Source organism: Nesoenas mayeri, assembly GCF_963082525.1.
Source record: "Nesoenas mayeri genome assembly, chromosome: 19".
NCBI classification, from domain to species: Eukaryota; Metazoa; Chordata; class Aves; order Columbiformes; family Columbidae; genus Nesoenas; species Nesoenas mayeri.
Window position 1 is genome coordinate 2,379,566 of NC_137568.1, and position 23,131 is coordinate 2,402,696.

General features: G+C 45.8%; 2 protein-coding genes across 2 annotated transcripts in view; one reads left to right on the forward strand and one right to left on the reverse strand.

The window, feature by feature from the left end:
- Positions 1-23,131, forward strand: part of RECQL5 (RecQ like helicase 5) — a 34,901-nt gene that overhangs the window by 10,916 nt on the left and 854 nt on the right. The window contains exons 9-18 of the mRNA XM_080356523.1: positions 16,441-16,668; positions 17,849-17,948; positions 18,158-18,194; positions 18,970-19,028; positions 19,172-19,248; positions 19,721-19,814; positions 20,285-20,425; positions 20,889-21,562; positions 21,776-21,854; positions 22,743-22,994. Coding sequence (XP_080212649.1) covers positions 16,441-16,668; positions 17,849-17,948; positions 18,158-18,194; positions 18,970-19,028; positions 19,172-19,248; positions 19,721-19,814; positions 20,285-20,425; positions 20,889-21,562; positions 21,776-21,854; positions 22,743-22,994 — 1,741 coding nt within the window. The remainder of the gene's footprint in view (positions 1-16,440; positions 16,669-17,848; positions 17,949-18,157; positions 18,195-18,969; positions 19,029-19,171; positions 19,249-19,720; positions 19,815-20,284; positions 20,426-20,888; positions 21,563-21,775; positions 21,855-22,742; positions 22,995-23,131) is intronic.
- Positions 3,061-4,691, reverse strand: SMIM5 (small integral membrane protein 5; the record flags this gene model as incomplete). Its single annotated transcript, XM_080356524.1, has 2 exons — positions 3,061-3,182; positions 4,565-4,691. 2 exons carry the CDS (start codon positions 4,689-4,691, stop codon positions 3,061-3,063), a joined length of 249 nt encoding a protein of 82 aa, XP_080212650.1.

Sequence of the window (23,131 nt, forward strand, 5' to 3'; positions counted from 1 at the left end):
GAGGCTGCACACGTAAAAGGAAGCTTGTTTTCCAGAAGCCAAACAAATCACTTTGAAACCAGGTGGATAATGTTACAGAACAGACGCTATTCCATTAAGTTGTCAGTAAAACTTCAACCACTTCTGCTGGAGAGGGTGGCCTCACTGTCTCTTTTAGGTTCCTTAGAGAAAGAAACTATTTCAACACATGTATGATCAGGACTGAAGTGCCTTCCCTTGCAGTTCCTTCTAGGCTCGCTCAGGCTTTCACAACATGTACAGAAGTCGCTGTGTTTGAAGCAGTCTTGCTTTTGTCTGTGCTCCTCTGAATCTGCCTCTGCTTTTGAAACAGAGTCCTCATCCTCACTAGTGCTTAGGGTGTCCCAGGTCCCTTTATGTGAGTAATGATTGAAGCCAAAAACACAAAACCTTGTGTGCATGGTGAGCAGAGAGTGGCATGGTCCTACTCAATAGAAACTGAGGAGCTGGAAGAAGCTGGGGGTTTGCTGGGCAACTTTCAGCCCAACCTGATCTGTCACATGTAAGACCCCACCCTGCCCAGGCAAGCAACTGGCACATCAAAATACCAAGTACAAGAATAGCCCAGCTGAGTACAATGGTACAAAATAGTACAAAGCAGAACATTAGGCCTGTGAGGTCCAGGCAAGTGTGTAGAAATCAGTCCAGGGCCCCTTCTCTATGTAGTGGCTGCTCCTCTGCTCTTGAAAAGCCACCTGAATTCTTTAGAGAATTGCTTAATTTTCTCTCCCTCTCTTTTTTTAACAAGGCTGTGTTTATTCTCTGTTTCTAATTCAGGAACTAAACAGTGGCAGAGATAAGACAGGAGCCATTTCTCTTGTCCCCTTCCCTGGTATCTGTCAGTGGTTTAACTTGTACCACCACTGGGAAACATGTATTTGTAGCTTTTCCTGTCTTATAAGGCCTGGCAGCTTGTTCCCAGTGACAGCAAGCTGTCAGTCCTTGGGCTGTTTCCTGCCCGCCGAGCTCCCTCCCGACGATTAGCACAGGCTGGTTCCGTGCTGCTGCAACACGTCTCAATGGGATTCTGTTAACTCCTGTGGCTGGCGCTGTCTAGCACAGGCGAGGAGAGAAAATAAGCTCTGTTCTTGTGATTTAACTGAGACACAGAAACATCTGTTGAGTCTGTCCCCTGCAAAAGAGGTTCTGAGACTTCCTTTGTCACCTTGATTGTCACTTGTTTGTAAGTGATGTGAGCAAAGACGTAAGTGACAGAGAGGTTAGTGTGACATGTCTCTGAATGTTGATTAGACTAAACTGATGCCACGCTTGAGCTTATCCTACCCTAACGTATTGGTTGGGAGTAAAAGCTTTGGGACAGCATCATAAATGCCAGGGCTTTGTTAGTCTTGGTGTAACTGTGTGTGTACTTATACTAGTGCAGTCTTCTGTTGGCACTTGGCAAGTTGGGGCTCAAATATTGACTTTCTAAGGAACATCTCCATCTTCTGCTGGAAATGTTTTCATTTTTATTAATTTAAAAGTAACACTAGCTGCTTGGGGAATACTTTTAAAATTAATTTTTAGACTATTCTCTCTGTTGCTGGCTGCAGATTTATTCTAATGTGCCGCTGTACAAAAATGCAAAACACCTAAATCTAGTTTAGTTGCAAAAATTAAAGTGCATTAAATAAATAAGAAGCTACTGATGTAATGTGCTTTTTACTAATTTGGGTGCAGGTACCAGAGGAATCTTCTTTAGAAAGTTTTTGTTTTTGTTGTCCCTTCTGAAGCATGAAAAAGATTTAAAAGCCCATTGTTCTAAACTTGATTATACTTCTCTGTGTAGGTAGATGTTGACTCTGGTATATATATGTGTAATCCCTTTGACACCTCTACATGTAGCAGCTGGAACACAAGGGTAGAATATGACTTACCTATACACATGTAACTTTTTATACCTTCTCATAAAGGTGGTTGTTTTCACATTGGGGGCTCAGAGCCTGGTACAGTGGTAGGTGCAGGATGATGGTCTCTCTGGCTGTCCCAGTTATGAAAGTCGCGGCCTGCGCCACAGCCTCGCACTTACATAAATCCCTTCCTGAAGTTCACTGAACTGTAAACCAAACGTACACAGTGGCTGCAGCATGAAAAGGGGGTTTATTTGCACTTGTTAACTTCAGCCGGACAGCGTGTTCTTGTCTCCGCTTTGTCACAATGTCCGCTGCCAGCTGCTGCGTGCACACCCTGCAGCGAGGGTTCCTCTGCAATGCCACTGTGTATGCTGACGAACATACCTTAGGCACGATGTTTATGTCCACTAAAATAAACTGCACACAGTGCAGGGAGTCAGGCACACGGGTCCTGCCAGTAAGGACTGGGGTTTGTTTCATCTCCTGTAACTCCTGTGTTCTGTAAGGAAAATTCACCTGCAATATGCAGAAGGGCAGAACTGACTGCCATGCCGGGGGAGGGAGCGAGCATGTTTACCAGGAGAATGATCAAATGAAACCATGATGTTGGTGAGTCTTTCCCTTTTGCCTTCATCATTCTGTTTACCAAGGGTATTGCACACAGTCTCATTTTTCTCTTTGGGAATTTCACATCATGGTAGCACTGATGAAATATAGCAGGGAGGATTTGTTACCAGCTCGACTCAGAGCCTCAGCTGGCATGTCTGGATCAGAAGGTCCACGATTTGTCGTCTTCAGCAGATGAATGTGTCCCTTGCAGGTGGCTTTTAAGAGAGCAGGTTTTCCTGCTCACAAAGGGAATCCTTGGCTGGCCCAGCTGCAGGGCTGCCATTGGGAAAGTGTGTCTGTTTTTTAGCAGCGTGTGTCCATGCATCCCCACCCACCTCCCACAAGAGGGAAGACAGTGATGGTGAAGTAGCGTTACCTTTCTGATCGCACCACGGAACTCAGCATTGGCTGTCGCAGAAAGAAGGAATTCCATCCTGGGATTTCTGGTCCTCTGAGTCATGTTAATTAATATTGTTGTTGCCATTTGCAGGGAGCTAGTACAGAAAGTCATTCTCATAGGACTGAATCATAATGTCCATGTATGTCCTTGATGGTAGGTTGTGTCAGCTCTTGTTGCACTTCATGAATGGGCAGCTGGGCGGACTTGGATCTTCCTCCGTCTGTGGTCGGGATGTCCATCGCAGCCACAGCAGCTGTAGCAGCAGCAACTGCAGGCAATGATCATGAGCACCAGAACAGTAACTGGAAAGAGAAGCAAAAAAATATTGCTTCATGACATAGGAGTAATTACTGGAGAGTAACCCTATGTCTCCTCCAAGTCATTTGGTGAGCAGAAGAGTGGACAAAGCCTGGTTTCTTGCTGGGTTGTTTTTTTCATATATCCCCACCTCCCTCCTTCTAAGTTCCTGCTCCTTTATATTAGTTATCCATTTACTCTGGACAATCATTACTGGATATTTCATGACCTTAAGAGCTATGTACCAAACCAGGTAGGGGTGTATCTTTACCTGCCTAATGGCCTGTTGGTTTGGAGATGTCACACAGTAACTGAGCTGTGTGCCTGGAGAGGATGGAGATCCCACTCTCCCCACAGTTGTGTCAAAAGCAACTCGAGAGAATTTGATTAGTCAAACTGGCAGTTGCATCTCTGAAGAGTGTGTGCAGTGTACCCTTCAATGAGGATGGATATTCATGGCTAGGTTGGCTTTACTCTTTCTCCTGTATTTAGCTTGAAAAAAATAGGTACTTCAAATACAGGGGTTTGTTTCACAAAGCAGTGGACTAACTTACTGTTATTCTACACTAGGCTTAATGGTTGGTGTTGGGAGAGATATGTTTCTCTGGAGTAGAAAAGGGTGGCATGTTTAATCCTGCAAAACACATAGGAGTGCGTGAACGTGCAGGTGTGTGTGCTGGACTGCCAGGTTACCGGACCTGTAGGGAACCAGCTGTAGCTATGAAAAAAATAAAGCAGCAGGTGTGTCTTTCTGAATTCCAGCCCAGGGAGGAGTGTCCATGCTGGATCCACACCCTTCCTTTTGGCTGGGAGCAAAGCGCACCTCTTGGAGGGGGCGGACCTGCCTTCCTTCCTGCTTGTTTTCCCATTGTCTAAACAAACTTCATCCCCCTTGATCAAGCAGCTCTTTGTTATTCCTTCCATGCCATCCCCACACAGAGCAGCAGGAGGGATCTTGCCGTTACCAGAGGAGAATAAATAGGCTCATCTGAGGCACGCTGGCTTCCACTGAACTAAGCACCCGAATGACACTCAGCCTCAGACTTTAAGGTCTTCTGTGGCAGTGAGATGCCCTAATGCCATTTGTCATAAATTATCTCCTATGCATCAAAACTCAGCAGCTCATGGACAGTTAAAATATTGGTATTTAAACTAATGCTTAAATATGAGAGCTTTGAGGAAAGCTGTACTGTTGCCTATCGTGCTTTTTATGTATGTAGAGATGCACACCGAGTATTAAAAAATTACCTCAAAATTAAACAAGGCCTCAAAGCAAAGCCTGGAAAACAACTGCCAACAGCACCAACCCACCAACCAAAATTGTGGAGCAAGCTGCCCCCCTAGAAGAGACATTCTGACACCCCTTTGCCTCTACCGATAAACTCACCGATAAACAGAAGAACCACACAAAAGGACACAATCTCCACCGGCTCAGCCTTGGGCAGTCTCTGGAGCTTAAGGAGAAACCTCTCACCGATGGCTTGCATTTCCTTCAGAAAGCCTTCAGAAGACATTCTGGTTCAACCTCTCCAGGCTTTATGCTGTAGGAGAACCAAACAGAATAAACCTTTTCACTGACTAATGCTAGGAAGCTGCCAGCCTTCTTATAGAGCTGGTGATCACAAGGAAAACAAGTTTATCTGGTCTCAGCCCTTGTTCCCAGTAGCTAAGGTGGAGAACTATTAATTGTCTACGTGTTTTGGCACTGTTTTAATTTCAAAATCTGGCTTTGAGGGCGCTTTTGTCAGCTGCACTGTGGAGCAAAGGCAAAACAGTGTTTCTTCTAAAAGGAGGCTTATTTCAGCAGGCACAGAGCTGGGACTGGACAGTGCCTGCTCTTGGCTTCCACCCAATGAAAGTAATACAGTTGTGCTAACTTATCTTTCCAGAAAAATGCAATTCCAACCCAACTTGAATTCCAAATGCTGAGCTCCATTGGAACATAGTTGTCAGTTGTTTTTATAGACCCCTTTGAAAACTTCCATCACTTTCAGCTACAGAAAATCCCTTCAAACGCTGAGGCACTTACTTCAACACCTCACTACAATACTACAGTACCATTAATAATGTTTTACCAACCAGTATTACTGAATGGTGATATTAAGAGCTAAAGTCTGTGTTCACTTGGGACAGCTGGATGCTTTTCAAGTCCTTACAGATGACTGCAAGCTTTATATGGTACGCTAAATGTTGTAGAACAGTCTGTTCTAACGGAGCAATATATGAATTGAACAGTGGATGTCCAGACATCACTGCTGGTGAGGAGCAAAGCAAAAGCCCCTGAAGCTCTTGGGGAGCTAATCCCTCCCTAATCTTACACCTTCTTTATTCTCAGAAAGAATCACCAGAACTATTGTTACTGAAAATATGACCCTAGTCAAAGTTAGGTGCCTCGGTTTTGCCACCAATACTTGCTGTTCTTTTCCCCTGTGAGCAGAATTTTGGAAGGCATTGCAACAAAGTTGCATGAGAGCTATGGAAGTTGAAATTTTGCTTCAGTCAGTAACCAGAATAGGATATTGTTGAGAAATATCCATAGTTTTGCTTGAAACAAGTGTTTGGACAGGTCAACGCTTGGATGGATTATAACTCTTATGTCATTATTATATCAGAATGTACTAGCTTGTAATAGTCAACACTGTATAATGGAACTTGAACATTGCAATTGAACATCCAGGTCTTGGTGATAACACAAAGCCAAGTGACCAAGACAGTACTTCGAGAATAAGCCAGCAAGTCCATTACTGCACATCTGGTTTGGTTACCCAAACAAATGGATGCTTGGAGTTCAGTTTTTCCAAACACACTGAGGACAGAGAGACCTTGGCTGTTTCTTTGCATGCTGGGCTTAAACGCTACAGTGCCAAGTTAAATTACATTTTGTATGTTTATGCAGCTCAAAAAGGGTTTTCTTTGTTCTTTTAAATCCAAGCTACGGAATAAAAATCGGAACCAGCTGGTTTCGTAGGAATGGGAGTGGATGGAAAATGTACATCTACAGAAAAATCTTGTGCAGCTTAGCAGGGAGGAATAGCTGCGGCCTCTTAACTTGAAAAGGTCACTTTTGAGAGTAGGGTTAAATAGTTCTTTGCTGTACCCCAAGTGAGTTGCTCCAGAATTGCTGCTTTATCCTTTGCACGGTGCTGCGGGATTCTGCGTCAGCAAGTTTCCAGTTTTGTTTCCATTCCAAGAGATGGCGGCGCAGGCAGAGGTGAAGTGATTTGTGTTTTGTGTTTTCTGCTCTTGGCTCAAGAAGAAAAACCTTTTTTTTTAAAATAGAAAAAAGTATTTTTGGCCCTGACATTCTGAAAATGTTTGTTCCCTTTGGGGGTGTTTCTGCCTGCCCAGAAGTTCTCCTAGTAAGGAATCTGCTGTAAATTTTTGATACCATGCTTTGGGTCACACCAGAAGCAGCAAGCGTAAGAGCCAGGCTTGTGAAGTTTGGAATACAGCATAAAATGAACTGATGAGAATTGTAAAACTCCACATAGATTAGCAAAGTGTCTAGCCTAAAATGATAAGAACTTGTCGTCTCAGTAATGGGCATTCCTCTGCCCCATTGTACCTGATCTGGAACTAAGTGAAGGAGTTTTTAGTCTAAAACTTGTAAGGAATGTTGCTTGTTTACCTTGGTTTGAACTTCTTCGGGGTCAAAGTTTGATGTTGATGGTGCAGTCTGCAACGTACCCGTGAGGAGGCAAATGTTTTTCTGCTTGACTGCACTGTTGAGTGCACGCTGGTTCCAAGGGCTCTTGCTGCTTTGGGATTTCTGCTGTGGAGTGTAGCAAAAGGGTGAGAAATAAATCACTTCTTACAAAAAGAAAGTAAAACTCCTTAAGGAAGCTAGTTATATTCATGTACTTTTATATCTTCCATTCTACTTGTGAAGTCTTTAGTCAGAACTAGTTTTGATTGGGATCTTTTTCCAACTGATTTCAGCAGGACCAAGATCTGACCCAGCCTAGAGGTTGGCCTAAGGGTAAGGCCAGTGCTGTGTGACTTAAACAAGTCTTATTCATCTGCCAGGTTGTGCAGGGTGTTTGAAGGAGTTAACTATAATGATTATTTTAAAACAGGCAAATCTTGAGAGATTTGAAAGTGCAGGTTGTAGGTCTTAACTGACAGTTTGCTTTCTAAGACTAGAGCGCTCTTCTACAGCCAAACAGCCACCCAGGTTGGTACCTCACAGATCCTGTGGGGTTTGGAGCAAACTTAATCATCCGTTCATGTTTTTCTCAACTGGGAATTTCTCCTTGCGCATTGTCCTTCCTAAAAACCACCTCCACTGCGGATGGGAACGCTCCAGAGCAGCAGAGACGTGGCTGTTAGGGCAGCAAAGCTGATGAACTTGCTAAAGAAGAAATGCTGCATGACCACAGTGCCATGGAGCCTTCACGCCGCATTGTCAGCCTGATGTCATGGAGTTTTGCTCCACTGCTGTAGCTAGAGATCATTGAAGTGAAAATAGTGTGAAGAGAGGGAAGATGAGAAACTCACGTAGAAAAGAAAGTGAACACAATGTCTAATGTGTTGTGACAGGCAGTTTGGAAGTTCTTGCTGGGGTGGGGTGGGATGGGAGCCTGAAATTCATGGTTTCAGCTGTTTCTTCTTCTGGCTGTTCTTCAAAAAACAACTCCTCTATCCAATGTTGCCAGTGGGTCTAGATCTTCAAATCTTTCTGCCCTGGCAGGGGAGGGAATAAAGCAAATATTTTCATTTGGGTTTATTTGTTTTCGAGTAAAAAAGGCCAAATCTGCTGTGTGCCATGAGTTGTGAGCCAGGGTTGAAAAGAGAGAGCACAGAAATAATGGCGAGGGATGCCTGACGTGCAGGAGTGCTGCCCTGCTGCAAGGATTAGATGATCCTCTAAAACCAAAGAAGCGTGTTCTATGTTTAGGGCTTCTGTAGAATTAGATTCCCAGAAAGTGCTAATACTTGTTCTTAATGCAGATTCATCTCGCTCTGCCCACTGAATAAAGCTGCGAAAATTGCCATAATAGCACTGAGGTTGTCTTTCTGAACTGTTTTAATGGACTTATGCCATACTGAAGCACTCAAAGAAATTGGCTGCTCAGCCCTGTTGAGAATAAAGCCATTAAATGGCCTCAATCTAGACATTCAAGAAAAAAGCCTTGGCCAGGGTTTCTCTGTACTGTGTGGTAGCTTCAAGCAAGGGAAAGAGCTTTGTGATGACCGTGTAAGGTGGGGTCCCACATCCCTCTGTCCTCCTGAAGCTGGTCAAGTTGCTGTCAGTATTTTGGAGTTCATGTAAATGGATTCGTGTTTTTTTGGGTCTGTCTTTGGACTGGAAAGCTGTATCCTATGCACGTGTCTCTGCTGCTGCATCACAAGTTAAACTATGGGGAGTGCATAAGCTTGAATTTACTGCTGAGGAATGAGGCACTTGTTTAGTCATAACCCTGGTGGCATCTGAGCAGCCTATTTCAGTGCAAACAACATGAATTTGAGTTTGTGGTTTAGCCCCAGGACTGGAAGTTGGTAAATGCCGGCAGTCTTCCTGGCCTGCCAGCGATGCTTACGGGTGTGTGACTTTGGATAATTCATCCCACCCCTCTCTTTTGGGTGACTTCATCTCTGCAAAGTGGCAGAACATGTAACCACCATCAGAGGTTTGGTTGCTAATTTGTTGTGTGTCCAAGTCTCTAACATGCTCTGGAATCTTTAGATACAAAGGCCATAAGTCCCTGGTTTTGTTGCAGTTACAAAATGGGATGGCCTTGCCTTGCCTACTGCTTGTTAGACTTCAGTCTCTGAGCCCGTTGAATATTACAGTAGATGAAAGCATGGCTTCCACCCTTGGTAGCTCCTTACTCAGCCACCATCATTGACATGACCCCAATGCACAGGTTTTACGATAGTCCTGCTGAGAATCTTGACTTGTGTGGGTTTGTTGCTACAATAGTCTAAAAATGAAGACAAATATTTGGAGGGGGGAATCTGTTGGTGGTAGCCTGGATCTGCCAGTGCCTCTAGTCCTACCGCAGCGAGGAAGGTGAAGGTGAACAGGATGTCCCCAATGTGCTCGTTGGCCGGACCAGCAGTGCTCCACTGACCTTACCAAGTAGGATGTCCCTGATGTTCCAAAGCAACCATGTTGCCAGGGCAACATTCTCATCATAGCATTGTCTTTTTCACAAGATTGTGGCTATGGAGAAGCAAATACTTGGTGTTGTGCTTGCTCAGACAAGTCAAATAAGTTGGTTGAAATTGGACCAATATAAGGATGGGAAACCTGTATGGATTGCAGTAATCCATGCAGTAAGTTATTTGGTAGGAAATCTTAGAAGGCAATCCCAGCCTCATGGAAGTAGAGTGCTGAGCAGCTGAAAGGGAGGGAATGCTTTTCATTCTGGTCTAAAACTTTAAAATAAACTCTTACTGGTTTTGGCCACTTTCTTATGAACATGAAGCCTTGGCCAGTTCCTAAACTTACCAGCTTTGTTCTTAGTTCCTGAAACGTGCTTCTGATTTCATATGGATAAGGCTTCCTGTCCCAAACCAGTTCTAGGTGTTGTTACAGTTCAGATGCATTTTGGCAGAACATGTAATAATTTCTGTACAATTGTTTATTGTTCTAAGTTTGTAATGTACTTTAGAGATGAAAAGGGCTATAGAAATGTGGTCGTATTATCAGCGCATGGCTTTCCCTCATTATTGTTAATACAATGTTTGCTGCCATGACTGTAGTTGACCGGCCATGTGAATTTTAACTATAGTTCACAGACAAGCCCTTTTTTTTCCTAAAACAGGAGTGAATGGAGCCAGACAGACCTATAATTCATTCCCAAGCAGATGAAAATAGTTTCCAGTATCAAGAGAATTCAGCTTTTTAACAGCGCACACCCAAACTGGTAAACTGCAGCTCAGTGTCATGGGAGAACAGCTTTAACTTTGTCAGCTGGTCTGGAAAAGGCAGCCACACATTCTTTCAGATTATAAAGCTGCCCTGACCGGGTAGCCATTTGGCTGGAATACCCTGTCATCTCCACCACCCACTATTTGGAAATTGGTTTTGAGGCAGCACCGTAAATGTTCCTTCCCTCCCCTACAACATAATATTAGATTAATATAAAAAGACACTGAATTCCCTGCAATAGCGGTTTGAGAAGCCGAGGTACCCACCGGGGCACTGAGCTGCGAGTCTCTACACCTCAACAGAACACGCTGGTTTTCTTCAGTCCATCTCACAAACAAGTCCATGAAACCCCAGGAAATAATTCCTCACTACTAGTCCCATTTTTAAGAAGTGGGGAAACCAAAGCACAGAGCCATCCAGTGAAAGGAAAAGGTCAATTTTAAAAATAAACCTGTAGCTCTTCCACAAGAGAACTTTTTTTAGGGTTGCTGATGCTCGAATCTAGCTTGAAAGTCTATTCTAATATTAGCAAAATAAGCATTTCCCAGGGAGCTGACAGAGAGGTAGCTGTGTGCCTGTGAAAGCCTTGTAAATAGTTACTTCACAGACCTGCTGGGATCTGTCAGTAATTTGGTGTTTGAGGTAAAGCAGCTGGACCCCCCTGAGAGTGCTGGAAACACCTTCTCCGTCTTCTTCCAGCCACCTCTGTGTCCTGTCCTTGACTGGCCTCAGACCTACAGGTCTCAGAAATTATATGCATTTTTGAGTTTTTTGAAATATGCTGGTCTAATCCTAGTAAAGACACCACTGGGGTGCAGGAACTCAAAACTGAAGGCTCCAACAGCTGCTTCCTCAGATGAATCCGTTTTGAACCGCGTCAGCTGTGCTGGCAGGGGAGGTGGTGGAGACGAAGGTGGGTGCTGTGGTTTTTTACAGCCCTGCGGCTCTGCGGGCTGTGGGGCTCAGGGGTTTGTGTGACACGCAGGATCCATTGTGCTTTATCTTGTACCCCCGCTCCCATAATCACTGTGGCATCGCGGTCGGGCTCAGAGGCCCATGCACTGTGACAGCTGTAACACAAGCCATGTCCTGCTTCTTTCATCCAGACATGTGTTTCATATTGCTTATCCCCCCCGCATATATACAACACGGCTGTGGCTGGACAAGCCCCCAGCCAAACCCATTAAGATTTTCTTTTGGCGAGGAAAACTTGGCGTGTTTCTCTGCCTCCCTCCCCTGCCCGTCTCCCCTCGCTCCTCCCTCCTTCCTTTTCTATTTTTTTTTCCCCTAAACTTTGTTTTTCCCGTACTTTATTTGAGAAACCATATGAACTGCAACAAACAAGCTACAGAGACCCTTCATTAGCAGGGTGGAAACTTCCCTCCATCCCCTTTGAACCCAGGGCTAGACTGGAGGCATGTGGCTCTTAACTACTACATCTCGCACAGGCAGTTCCAATTGGGTGTTTGTACAATACGCAGGTCAGACAGACCTGCCCTCCCTTCCACATTAATGGGAATGGAAAGAAGTGGAAATACCTGATCCTTAACATTCCTCCCTACAGGCATGTGTAGGATCGAGAAGACGTCTGTGAGAATTGGCTTTCTGCCTCTCCCTACCTGTTTGCAAACAGCTGATGGCCCACGCGCCTCCTGGAAGAGGCAAAGGGTCCCAGCTCAGTGCTGGGAGCTGCAAGAGCTTCCAGACAGAGTAATCGGCTTCAGATGGCAGAAAATGGGGGGTTATATGGTCAGTCTCCTTGCCAGGCCCCTTTCCATACCCAGCGGCGAACAGAGATGGGAGCACAGGTTGTGCGACACCTCTCTGTCAAACCAAGGCTGACAGTGGGTAATTTCACATATTTGGGGGATCCTTTTCCTTCCCTTCTCACTCCATTGAGACCTGTCAGCCTTGTTCCTGTAAACCACAGACTATGTATGTGTTTTCTCAGAGCAGTGGTTTCTCATGATGTTTTGAATAGTAAACCAGCATCTGTGCCTGATACACTGACTGATTTTTTTTTTTAATGCTCTTGTTAGAAGCTGTGTAAAATCTTTCCATTTATTTCTATTGAACACAGATGCTATACTTGCACAATATCCTAGTTCCCCGACCAGGGTTTGTTTTCTAAGCCCTCTGTTTGCTTCACGATTTGGGGGATAAAACTTGGCTCCAGCTGGGAGGAGCTCTGGAGAAACGCTGTGGCTGGAACCCACTTGGTTTCACACGCGCTTGCCTGCGCTGGCAAATACTTACTAATGGCACATACGCTGCTCGTACAGAGCAGACCGGCTCTCTTGTCCACACTAAGTATTAATATATCAAGTCATCCCTGTGGGGAATGCCCTGTGCGAGACCTGCTTATCAGCTAAGGTCACATTCCGTAGCAGCAACAGAAAAAGGAGCAGCCAGCCTTTCTAATCAGCAAAGGAGCTGCTGACCCGGGCTCCGAGCGTGGAAGCAATGCAAGGCTGCGGGCTCGCTGCTTTTGTTAGCGGCACAGCTTTCTGCCATCCTGTTAAAGCTTTTCTCTCACTACCTTTGTTCCCGAGTGTCCCTTGCAAAGAAATTCAGGCTTAGCAAGCTCTGCTCAACAGCCAGTTCTGCAGCTCAGCACACAGAGAGCTACAAAAGCTCCAGCTACTTGCGAACTAGCTGAATGTTAAGGTGCTACGGTTGACTGAACACCAGCAATAGCTCAGCCTTACCCCAGCCGTGCCGCGAACTCTTCTCTTCTTGTTTTTCTTTCAGTCTTCTTAAAACTTTCACGTCATCTCCCCCCTCATCCTGGCTCGCCTCTCGCTCCTCGCTCGGCTCCTCTCTGCTCCGCTGCTGACAGCCAGCTGTTGTCTCTGCCTTTTTTTTGTTATTGGTTGTCCTGGAGATATGAAGTTTCGTGTTACATGTGTGCCAGAGAGGGAGGGCGGGCGGCGAGGAGCCACCGCGGCGCAGCCAGCGCTGGGGCGAACCCCGCCGAGCGCCCGAGCGCCAGCACTTGTTGCTCGCTTCCTCTGTGCATCTCCTCCTAGCGAGGTCTCGTCTTGTTTTTCCTTTAATTACAGCATTTTCTGGAGGGAGACCTGAATGGATTCTCTCCTTGCAGTAGTTTGGGTGTGTGTTAAAGCAATTAACTTTCCTTTATGCTGCCCAGTTTCCTTCCAGCTCCCCGGGGAAGGAGCTTTTCTCTTGTGTTCTGTGAAGTGGCAGAGCAAGAAATGGCCAGGACGGTGCAGCCCGGCAGATGCTGGGGGTGAATTGCTCTGTGCCCTTGGCCGACTCATTTACTCTCTTGATGCCCTGGGTTTTGCTGTGTGTACACTGGGGACAGCTGGCACTGTCTGTCCTGATGTTACACAGGTACATTCCTTCAGACAGGTGTGAAATAATAATTCCTCATCAACCTCATAATTTGCTCTTGTATTTGACAAAGCTCATTAAATGGCTTTTGTTCAGCAACTGCCATCTACGTAGATAATTTGTCCTGATATGATTTCTGTCCTTTTAATGCTTTTATTTCTTGGCTTTATTCCAATATTTGGTGGGGTGTTTTGGGGGGGAGGTCTTCTGATAGGGCAGTGTAAATTCGTTTGGTTCATATGAGGGAATGCCTTTTTCTAGTGTATTTTGAGAGAGGCAGAGCTGCTTTGGGAATATGTGACTTTGCTGCTTCTCCGACTGTCCACTTACTTCTACTAATTGCAGAAATAGGGCTCCTGTTGTACTCGGTGTACAAAAGCAAGGAGCACCATGGTGCAGGCAGCTGTGTGGCCAGTGTAGCACTTTGCCACAGTCAAAAACATGGTAATAAACTTGATTGTTATTTACTCTTCATCCTATCCCATGACGTCAAATCAGGGTAGGATGTCTCAAATGAAATAATGATTTTGTTTAGACATTTTAAGATCAGTGGTCAGCTCATACATACCCCTGTTGAAGGGTGGGGGAGGCAAATAATAAGGTTGCATATTTAAAAGGTTAAATAGTTTTAGGATATGTATAATAATACAAACTACCATTAATTTATGTAAATTGGCTCTCCATCTCGTGGGGATTAGTCAGGTGCTTGTGTGACCTGGGAGGTTTTCCCTCCACATGTTAATGCATAACCAACCCTGTTTCAGGACCTCTTGTGTTCAGTTAAGCATTAATCCAGTGGTTACCCCCAGCATCCCCATTGGAAACTCTGGTTTTGGCCTTTTGACTTTGATGACAGGACTGCAATCTTAGTTCTGCAACTGAATTTCCGTTATGACCCAACTCATCAGCACCAACGGCTGAAGTGGAGCTGACTTGGGTAACCCTGCAGGAAGATGACGGCAGGTTACAGGAGGCTGGGTTAAAATGCCCTGGCTTTACAAACTGGATGGGTTAGAAACTAGAACCTCTCTAAATCCCAGGGACTTCAGCGCAGATCTCTGCTTTCACCAAACCTGCCTTGGGGCACCTCTTGTGTTCACATTAAGGGACAGAGGTGTGTGTGAATGTCCCTGGTGAGCAGGCTGTAGGAGAGAGAAGGCTTGACCATTAATTAGTGTGTGCCTCGCTTAACTCTAATTCAGATCAGCGCGTGCGAGAGAAAGAGACGTGGATTAATGAGAATGCCTGCCTGTTTTCTTTTGGGGAAACAAAAAGCTGACTTGCAGCTCGCTGACATTTCTGTAGTCACGTTGCATTGGCAGGACAGGCAGCGCCAGCAGCTCTTTTGGAAAGGAAGGACAAGGGGATCAAATGTGTTGTCCCCATCCCGGTCCCCCCACCCTTCCCCACCATGTGAAAGGAGCTCTTTGAGCGCAAGAGGAGCGCGAGTCAGTGCGGCTCCGCAGGGGGATATAAAGCCAGCTTTGTCACAGCCCTCGCTGGGTTTTCAGTGCCTTGGACCATGCGGTGCAACCTCACCCTCTTGCACCCTCCTCACCTGAGCAGCACCAGGTCCTTGACGCTTGAGCACACACATTTCATGGCTCTGGTGACAGTAGTTTGTAACCTGCTGCTTCAGGCACTCTTCTGCTCGGTAAATGAGCCTCCCGGGCCGTGGGAATGAGGGAGCCAGCTGCTCCTGCAGCCCCTTGCAGGGTTTGTTTGTGATGCTGTGGGAGAGACATACAGTTCTGTTCCCCCCAGATCCAAGCACGCACACAAGTTAAGCAGCAAACTGCATTTCTTAGATCTCTGGCGAGTTCAGACATGTCTCAAAGGGTTTAAAATAAGAATAAATGAGGTGCTCACTCAGTTTACCCCTCTGTGACCCACTTTTTGCAGAAGAAGTTGGTAAACCAACCAGGGCACTCCTTGGTAGAGAAGAAAAATCTCCACTTTGTTGTTCCTTGCAGTAAAATAATTCTCTTCTAAAACTACTCTTGTTACTGCTTGGCTGCAGGATTTGATTTCCAAATGCCTGATGAAGTGTTTCTGTGTATCTGGTATCAGCATTTTCATTAAGAGACAACTGGCCACCTCTGCTGTGAAACGCAAGTTTTAAAAAGCTCCTCTAAATTCTGTCTGCTTTCTTAAAAAAGAAAATAAAGTAGTAACTGCCTGGTTCTTCTTCCTCTAGTGAAATCAGTGTCTTCACTGGTTTAAGTTAGGGAGTGTTCTAGAAGAGAAATTACTTCCTGCCTGTATTGCTAATGAGCATGTATCTGTCAGCAGACTCTTATTTTTACATATCCAAAAGCACTGATGTCTGCCAGAAATGTTTTGAAGATTCCTGGAAGAATCTAATCATCTTCACATGGCTAGTTTGCAAAGGCTGGTAGAGCTGCTTGTGCAATACTCTGTGGGCAAACTCACTGCTTTTCGTGGGTTTAGGACTCTACTCCAACTTTGGCTGCTGATCGGAAGGTTGTATTAGCAGATCAAGACCCAGGCTGTATTATCTGAGTAGTGCTCCCTTGTGACCTCGGTCTGTGACTTAATTGACATTCCTGTTTCTTCCAATGTAGATTTCTTCACCTTCAAACCATAGACAATAAAATTAGAAGCTCTCCGGTGTGAAACATAGAGACATGCTCTGAACTCTGAGGTGTAGGGATCCACAGGACCTCTTTACATATTTATCCTAGAGCCACTCTAATTGGACGTGGAATATATTCGGGCAACGATGCAGAATTAATAACTGCATATTTCATCCACCGTGCCTTTTGCATATCTCAAAGATCTGAACGCATTTAGCAGAAGAGGTTGACACCACTGTTTGTTTTACATGTGGGGAAGTGGCAGCAAAGTGTCAGGAACAGAACCCCAGTTCTGCTCCAGGGCTTAATCCCTGTGATTCCCGGTGGAATACACGTTCCCTGCAAAAAAAATATTCAAGTCTGTTTTATTTGGAGGGTGGTGTTCTTGTCAATAATAATAACGACCAGACCATTTTCCCTTTTGTTTCCTAGATGTCGCCATGCTGCCATAGCAAAGTACTTTGGAGATGTCACCCCACCTTGTAACAAGTGCTGTGATTACTGCAAGAACCCTGGGGCGGTGAAAAGGCAACTGGAGTCACTGGAGCGCTGCACCAACAGCTGGAGCAAAACCTGCATCGGGCCCACAGGTTCCTCCCGGGACAGCTATGACCCAGAGCTGTACGAAGGCGGGAGGAGAGGTTGCAGAGGTTTCAGCAGGTCTGTACTTGGTAGCTCAAACTCAGCTCATAGGGGCTATCAGAGAGAAGAGAGCATCTCCAGCTGCAGGCCCAGCCACTCCTATTTTCAGCACATGTTTCTGTGTGGTGGTGTTTTCCTGCAACTTCCTGGCAGCAGGAGCTGGAATTTCATTTTCCACACGCTTTGGCAGCCTTGATCCCATTAGTGTCCCAGAGAGCCAAAAGCTGTTTTGACTGACCTAAGAATTGCCCCCCAGAATGTAATTGGTTCAAGAAACTGGCCTGAAATTTTTTGAAGGCAGTAAAGTGCGCTCAGCCCATTCAGAGTCACAAGGATCAAAAATGTTTAAATTGAGAGCAGTGTGACAGCAAAGTATGACATGATGCAGAGTTCATTCCTGACTTAGTGCGGCTGTTTGTGGGCCAGCAGGCTGGGGGGCCACTGACGGGACTCACTCATCACAGAGGATGTCATGAAGTGCCCGTGTCAGCTGCTTCTGCAGATTGCCAAATTTTAGTGTTTCCCTGTCAGACTGACAGCAAAAGGAAGATGTGCAGTGGGAAACATCATTCATTCTGTAAAACGCTTGGCAGCGCGGAGGTGACAGCTTCTCCTCCTCCTCGTTCTCTGGCTGACTTGCGGCGATTGTGCAGCTCTGCCAGGGTGCACGTTCTGCTGCCTGTGGAGCTCTGCCAGGATCACAGTGCTGTCGGCTGCCCAGCGCTCTGCTTTACCTTAACCAGCTCCACACCGGCAGCTTTGTTCTTCAGGCAAGTGCCGCTGAGTCTGAGGAGACTGGTGAATGTGTGGCCTTAGCCTGTGTTTGATCTTAGGACCTGAGAAGACATGGCCAGTGCTGTTGTACAGCACAATGTGTGACACTCAATTTATTGAACCTCTCCATGACTTGTGGCTTTGCCTTGGAAGGAGCTCTCCATTCTGAGAGCACTAGTTATGTGTTACTACTTCGTGGTACTGCTTACTAATTTATGGGATTAACAAATCCCATTAATTTTTGGAGGACACTCCGTACTGTCCAGGTTGAGGAATGGTAGCGAAACTAAAAGCTAAGACTTGTTCAGTAAAGATGTGTAAAAATATTTTGTACAATAAATTCTGTGATGATCTAGGCTTTCCAAAGCCTGTCCCCCAGTTAATGCTGCAGCTACAGAAATGTTTGTTTTCCTGCCTTATCTAGTTATGATGAAGAAAGCAGTGGGAATGGGGATGAAGCCAATGAAGAGAGTCGGAAGCGGGAGTGGAACAACTTCTACAAAAGGCAGATGAGTCTGCGCAAAGTGAGTTTGTTTCCATTTGTCAGAGATTCTCATTGGTTTGAATCTCGTCCTTTGCCTCTTTTACCACATTTTGGTGCCTTTTTAGTACCTTTGTAACTTCAGCATTATTTTTCCCTGGGGCAGGGGTATAAAATGTGTCTTTTGTGCTTCTAGACCTGCATGTGTGTTACAGGAATAGAAATGTTTGAGTGATCTTTATTTTCTTCCAGGGCAAAGAACCAGAAAAGGAAGATTTTGTTCCTCCAAGTAACTATCTTCTTTGATTTATAATGGGTTTTCTTTGGGAGAAGGAAGTTTTATATTTTGCAGCTGTGTGTAATTTATATAGCATCAACACTGGAGGTATCAGTCCCTAGGCACAGAGGTTAGGCTTTTGGCTGGGAAAGCTTGGCGAGAGGAGATGGATCAGAGCTTAGCTTTCATTGGGGTGAAAATATGGAATGCATCTTTCTGAACAACTTTTCCAAATAAGAGAGAGAGAAGGAAAGCTGTGTCTGACCTGACTTTGTAGGCCATTTCTGCAGTGGTTATGGAGCATTATTCTATTGGGCTGTAAGGAAACTGCTGAAGAACTTTGCCATTTGTAACTGTGCTACTTGGGGCACTGTCTAGCAACACGGTTCTTACATTATTGTAAAAGAATAGCTGGTAGTTCATGTTACTCTATTCAGCCTCTTTGTTTCAGTTGGTGTTGTGGGGAGCAGAACAGAGTTGCGTTTAAGAGCCAGGATTCTGGAAAAAAGGTTTTCCTGAGGTGGGGAGGTTTTGGAAAGCTGTTAGTAATGAACTAGCAAAGTAGACATTTCTTATCCAGAGAGGAAGAATCTCACTTCTGCCTGCTCTTTTGGAGACTGCAGCTTCTCCAGGTAAGAAGGGTGACCATAGTGGTCCTTGGGGAGACTCTGCAGGGAGGAGCAGGCCAAGCAGCACTGGACTGGCACCTTCCCAGTGCCAGCTGAGATGTTCTCCGCCAGCCCCAGCCCTGCTGTGATGCCTTTTGCAAATGTTTCTTGTGCGGTAGGTTCAGACTGCCCCTTGAAGGATGCCTCCAGCAGGAGAATCTCGAAGCTCACAGTGAAGGTAAGAAAGGCTGGTTAACATTCAGTCTTGTTGACTTGCAAAGAACAACAGAGATTCTGCCTGCCCTGTACTTCTTCAGGGCTGGAAATCTGAGGGGCACTGTGACTTCCGTAGAGCATGTCTGAGTATCCCATGTTTCCTAGGGACGGGAACACTGCTTGAAGATGCTGGAAGAAGCTTTGAGCGCCAATCAAAAGGTTCCAGCAGCAGGAGGAAAAGGGTATGAGAGAACAGGGGTAGCATATTGAGTGCCTTAACACAGGGCCTGCTCTTCCCTGAGCAACGTTACCACACTCAGAGAATGCCTTTGTAAGCTATTGGGTGCAAGTACACAGTTCCACTTAACAGCATTTTTCTTGTAGTGTCATTCAGGATCAGATATGAGGATTCCTGTGTCTGATTCTGCTACATCAGCTTGAATCCTAGGAGTGGCAATTCTTCCCTGTCCCACAAGATGGGGATAGTGTACTTCTCAAACTGAGCAGCTGGATAAGAGCACTTCAATTTAAAACTGTTTTCACCAGCCTTTCCATTCTCTAGCAATTCATGGCTGCATCCCGTAGGACGTTAATGGAAGTTGTCACTTAGAGAGAGTAGTTTTGTACTTTCTTTGGGGGATACTCAAGCATTAATGTTCCCTTTGCAGACATAGAAGTGTGTCTTGCCAGAAATCACCCCAGCCTTTGTTACAGGTCAGACCTTCATGCCTGTGCTGTGGAGCTGGAGTATGAAGCTTTCCGGAGCAGTAAAATGGCCAACTCATACAAGGCAACTGTGCTAAAGAAGGTAGGGCCTTACCCCTGCTGTCATTCCCTGGAATGTAGCGTGGCCTCAGCTCAATGAGAAGATAGGCTACAGTTGGTGTAGGAAAGATGGAGAAACTCTGCTTTGCCTTGGATGTCTTCCAAATCTTTCTTCTTGGTTTTGTTTCCAGGAGGGCCCAGAATCATGTTGGTTTCACATCTTTGTTGGCTTTACAGGCTCTGGAAACCTTACCCACCAGTGCAAGCTTCTCCAGATATCCTCTGGGTCTAGCAATAAAGTGGATGGGAGTTCCTCACCCTGTCGCTGACAATAGAGACGCCTTGGTTTAGGTTACCTGGTTGCCATAAGTCTCTTTGAAGGTGTTTCTGTTCTTGTGATAAATGTCTCTCCAGGGGAGACATTTGTTTTGCCACTGTGGCTTGTAGTGTGTGCAGAGGCAGCAATGCATAGAGATTTCTGGCCATTATAGAATATTTCTGTTCTGTTTTCAGGTAGCAGAAATCAACAAAGCCTCAAAACAAGGAGAGTTGTTCTCAGTCTTTGGGTCTGGAACTGGTGGCAACAGCAGCTTGGAAACAAAATCTGGGTGTCCGGCAGAAGAGGACTACCTCCCTGCATCCCAGGTGTATTCAGTGAGTACAGGCGGGATAGACAAGAAGGGAATGGTGTGCTTTGTCTGTCTGCTTTTTTATAATTTAATTTAGGTCCTTTGTGTGGCCATAGCTGTATATTTCTACTGGAATTTCTTTCCTTGTCTGTCCTTTGGTTTTGGAGTGAGATCAGCTTGTCATGCTTGTTCCTATTAGTGAATATAATCTACGTACAGGCCATACGTCAAATAAGTTTTTCTTGTCTTTGCTCTAACCAAGGATGCTGTCTGTTTCCTTACTGCGGGCCTATGACTTTAACCTAATCTATTTCCCTGGTGTCTCAGGCAATGGTTATGATGATGAGTCAGTTTTAGAGCCTTCCCCAGCTTACGGCTGTACACACTGGAGCATTGTATACAGAAACTAGGCTCCTTTCAGGGTTCTGCACAGAGGGCTTCCTTAATGCTCTCACATCCCAAATTTCTTCTTCTCTCTTTCTCCCAAGTTCAAACCCAAGCGTGTGGGAGCAGGATTTCCAAAGAAATCCAGCTTGTTCCAGACAGCTTCAGAGCTGCTGAAGATCCAGGAGGAGAGCGATGCAAAGCCTGTCAGAAAAGAAGTCGATTGTCTAAATGGGCAAGACAGCAGCAGCTGCAGTCTGGAACTGGACACCAGAAACCCTGTTCTCCAGAAGAAAGAAGTAGAAACCAAAGCAACGTGTGAGAGTGCTGGGGTAGAAGTACTCCTTCCAGAACAAAAGGGGCAGAAACCCAGTCCAGACACAAAAGCTGCCCTTTGGGATAGCCCTACTAAGAAGTCCAAACCTAGCAAGAAGCAGCAAAAGCTCGCAGAAGCGGCTAAAAAAGAATCACAGGATATCTCAAAATTCTTCTCCCTCCCCAAAGGTGGATCCAAAGCCAAAAGTTGCAGCTCAGCAAAGGAAGATGGCCATTCTGCAAGCACACTACCTCAGGTTTCTTCTCAAAGCATGTGTCAAGAGAAACCAATACCTCAGGAAAACAAAGATGTCTCTGGAGCAGGTGTGACTGTACAGTCCCAGACAGAGAATGAAGAGCTGGGAGAGACAGAAGTAACACTGCCCGAGAGAGAGGAGGATTTTAAGATGCAGCAGGCTGCTGAATCTCTACTCCTTCAGGAAGAAATGGATGCAAAATCCAGGTAAAGTGTCCACCTCTCTGCTCCCACTGTTGCCCTGTTAACGAGCTGCAGGGCCCCACCAGCCTTGTCCTGGAAACTGCGAATCTCTATTACATCTCTAGGCTGGTGAGGCTTGTTTTACCATGGAGAGTCTTGTGGCTGCTGACAGTGAGTGTAGTGATATCTTCACTGTGGAATGATTAAAATTGGCCTTCTCTCCACTCTTCCCACTAGTGTTGCTGAAAAAGTCACAGAAACTGAGCTAACTGTTGTTGGGGAAGGTGATTGTGGGAAGCGACCAGGATCAGATGAGGTAAGACATTAACAGATGCTAATTTCCTCTTATTTCTTCTGCTCACCTTGTGCCAGGTTTCTCTCTGGGAGTGATGCTCCTGGTCTGAACTTCACCCGATAGCGTTATTTATCTGTGGAGGGCCCAGCTGCAATTGCAGCAGAGAGGAGAACCGTAGTTGCATTGCGCTCCTGGTGTCCCTGTCACCCACTGGGCCAGTGCCAGGAACTCGGACCGCAGTGGAAAACTTCCCCTCCACTCTGCTTTGTTTCCTCTTCTCTGCAGCGCACGTGACTGTAACCTTTGCTGGTGACTTGCCTGGAATGACTCTCTCCACCCCCTCTCGATCTGTAACTAACTATAATTAGCAAGTTGCTCACAAGCCAAGGGAATGAGCACAGGCCAGTGGCTGGCAGGACTGCTCAGCAGCAAACTGTGCTCAGAGTCGCCTTTGCCATTCGGTCTCTGGTTCTGCATTTGGCACCTGGGACTGCCCGGTAGCCCCCTCTGCTGAACAGGGCAGTTTGCTCATTGCTCTTTCAAACCGAGCAGGAGAGTGGCACTACTGAAGTGGCTGATTCTTTCTGAGAGATGTATTCTCGGCAGACATCCTGGGAAATCTTTTCCTGTCAGTTTTTCCTGTATAGGGTAGGGCCTAGCAATTAGCTGCCCTAATAAGAGCATAGGGTAATTCTAGATGTGTTAGTCCTAAAGGGTTTTTCTCTTTTGTGAGGGAAACTGTTATGTGTACACAGCAAAATGGGTTACAGAGATTCCTGCATGTGTTCACTGTAGGGAGAGCCTGTAGGACACTGCAAAGATTGATGTTCTCAGAAGGTAGCAGCTGCTTCGAAGTGTAACGCTGCCATGAGAGCTGATGGCTTTGGTTTTCTTCTTTCCCACCTCCAGGATATGGAAAGTCCTGCAACAAAGCGGTTACGGACAGGGGCAAAATCTTCTATTCTGTCCCAGCCGGAAAGCAAAAGTGTTGGTCCAACAAAGAAGAAGGTGACTTTTGATCCAAACTTAGCACAGTGTGATAAAGAAGGAACCAGCAAGCCCACACAGCCGGTGACCAAAGGCATGTCCCTCAAAGAGACAGCAGACATCGTTGTCAAATATTTGACTCCATTCTACAAGGGTGGCAAATTTGCTTCCAAGGTAGGACACAGCTCATGCAAAGGACACTGCACCTCCTAGTGATCTGGGGCTCCAAGAAGGGGCAGATGATCTGGATACCACATTTCATTTCCAAGTCACATCTTGCTGTGTGCTGTTTTAGTGACCCAGGTGCAGCA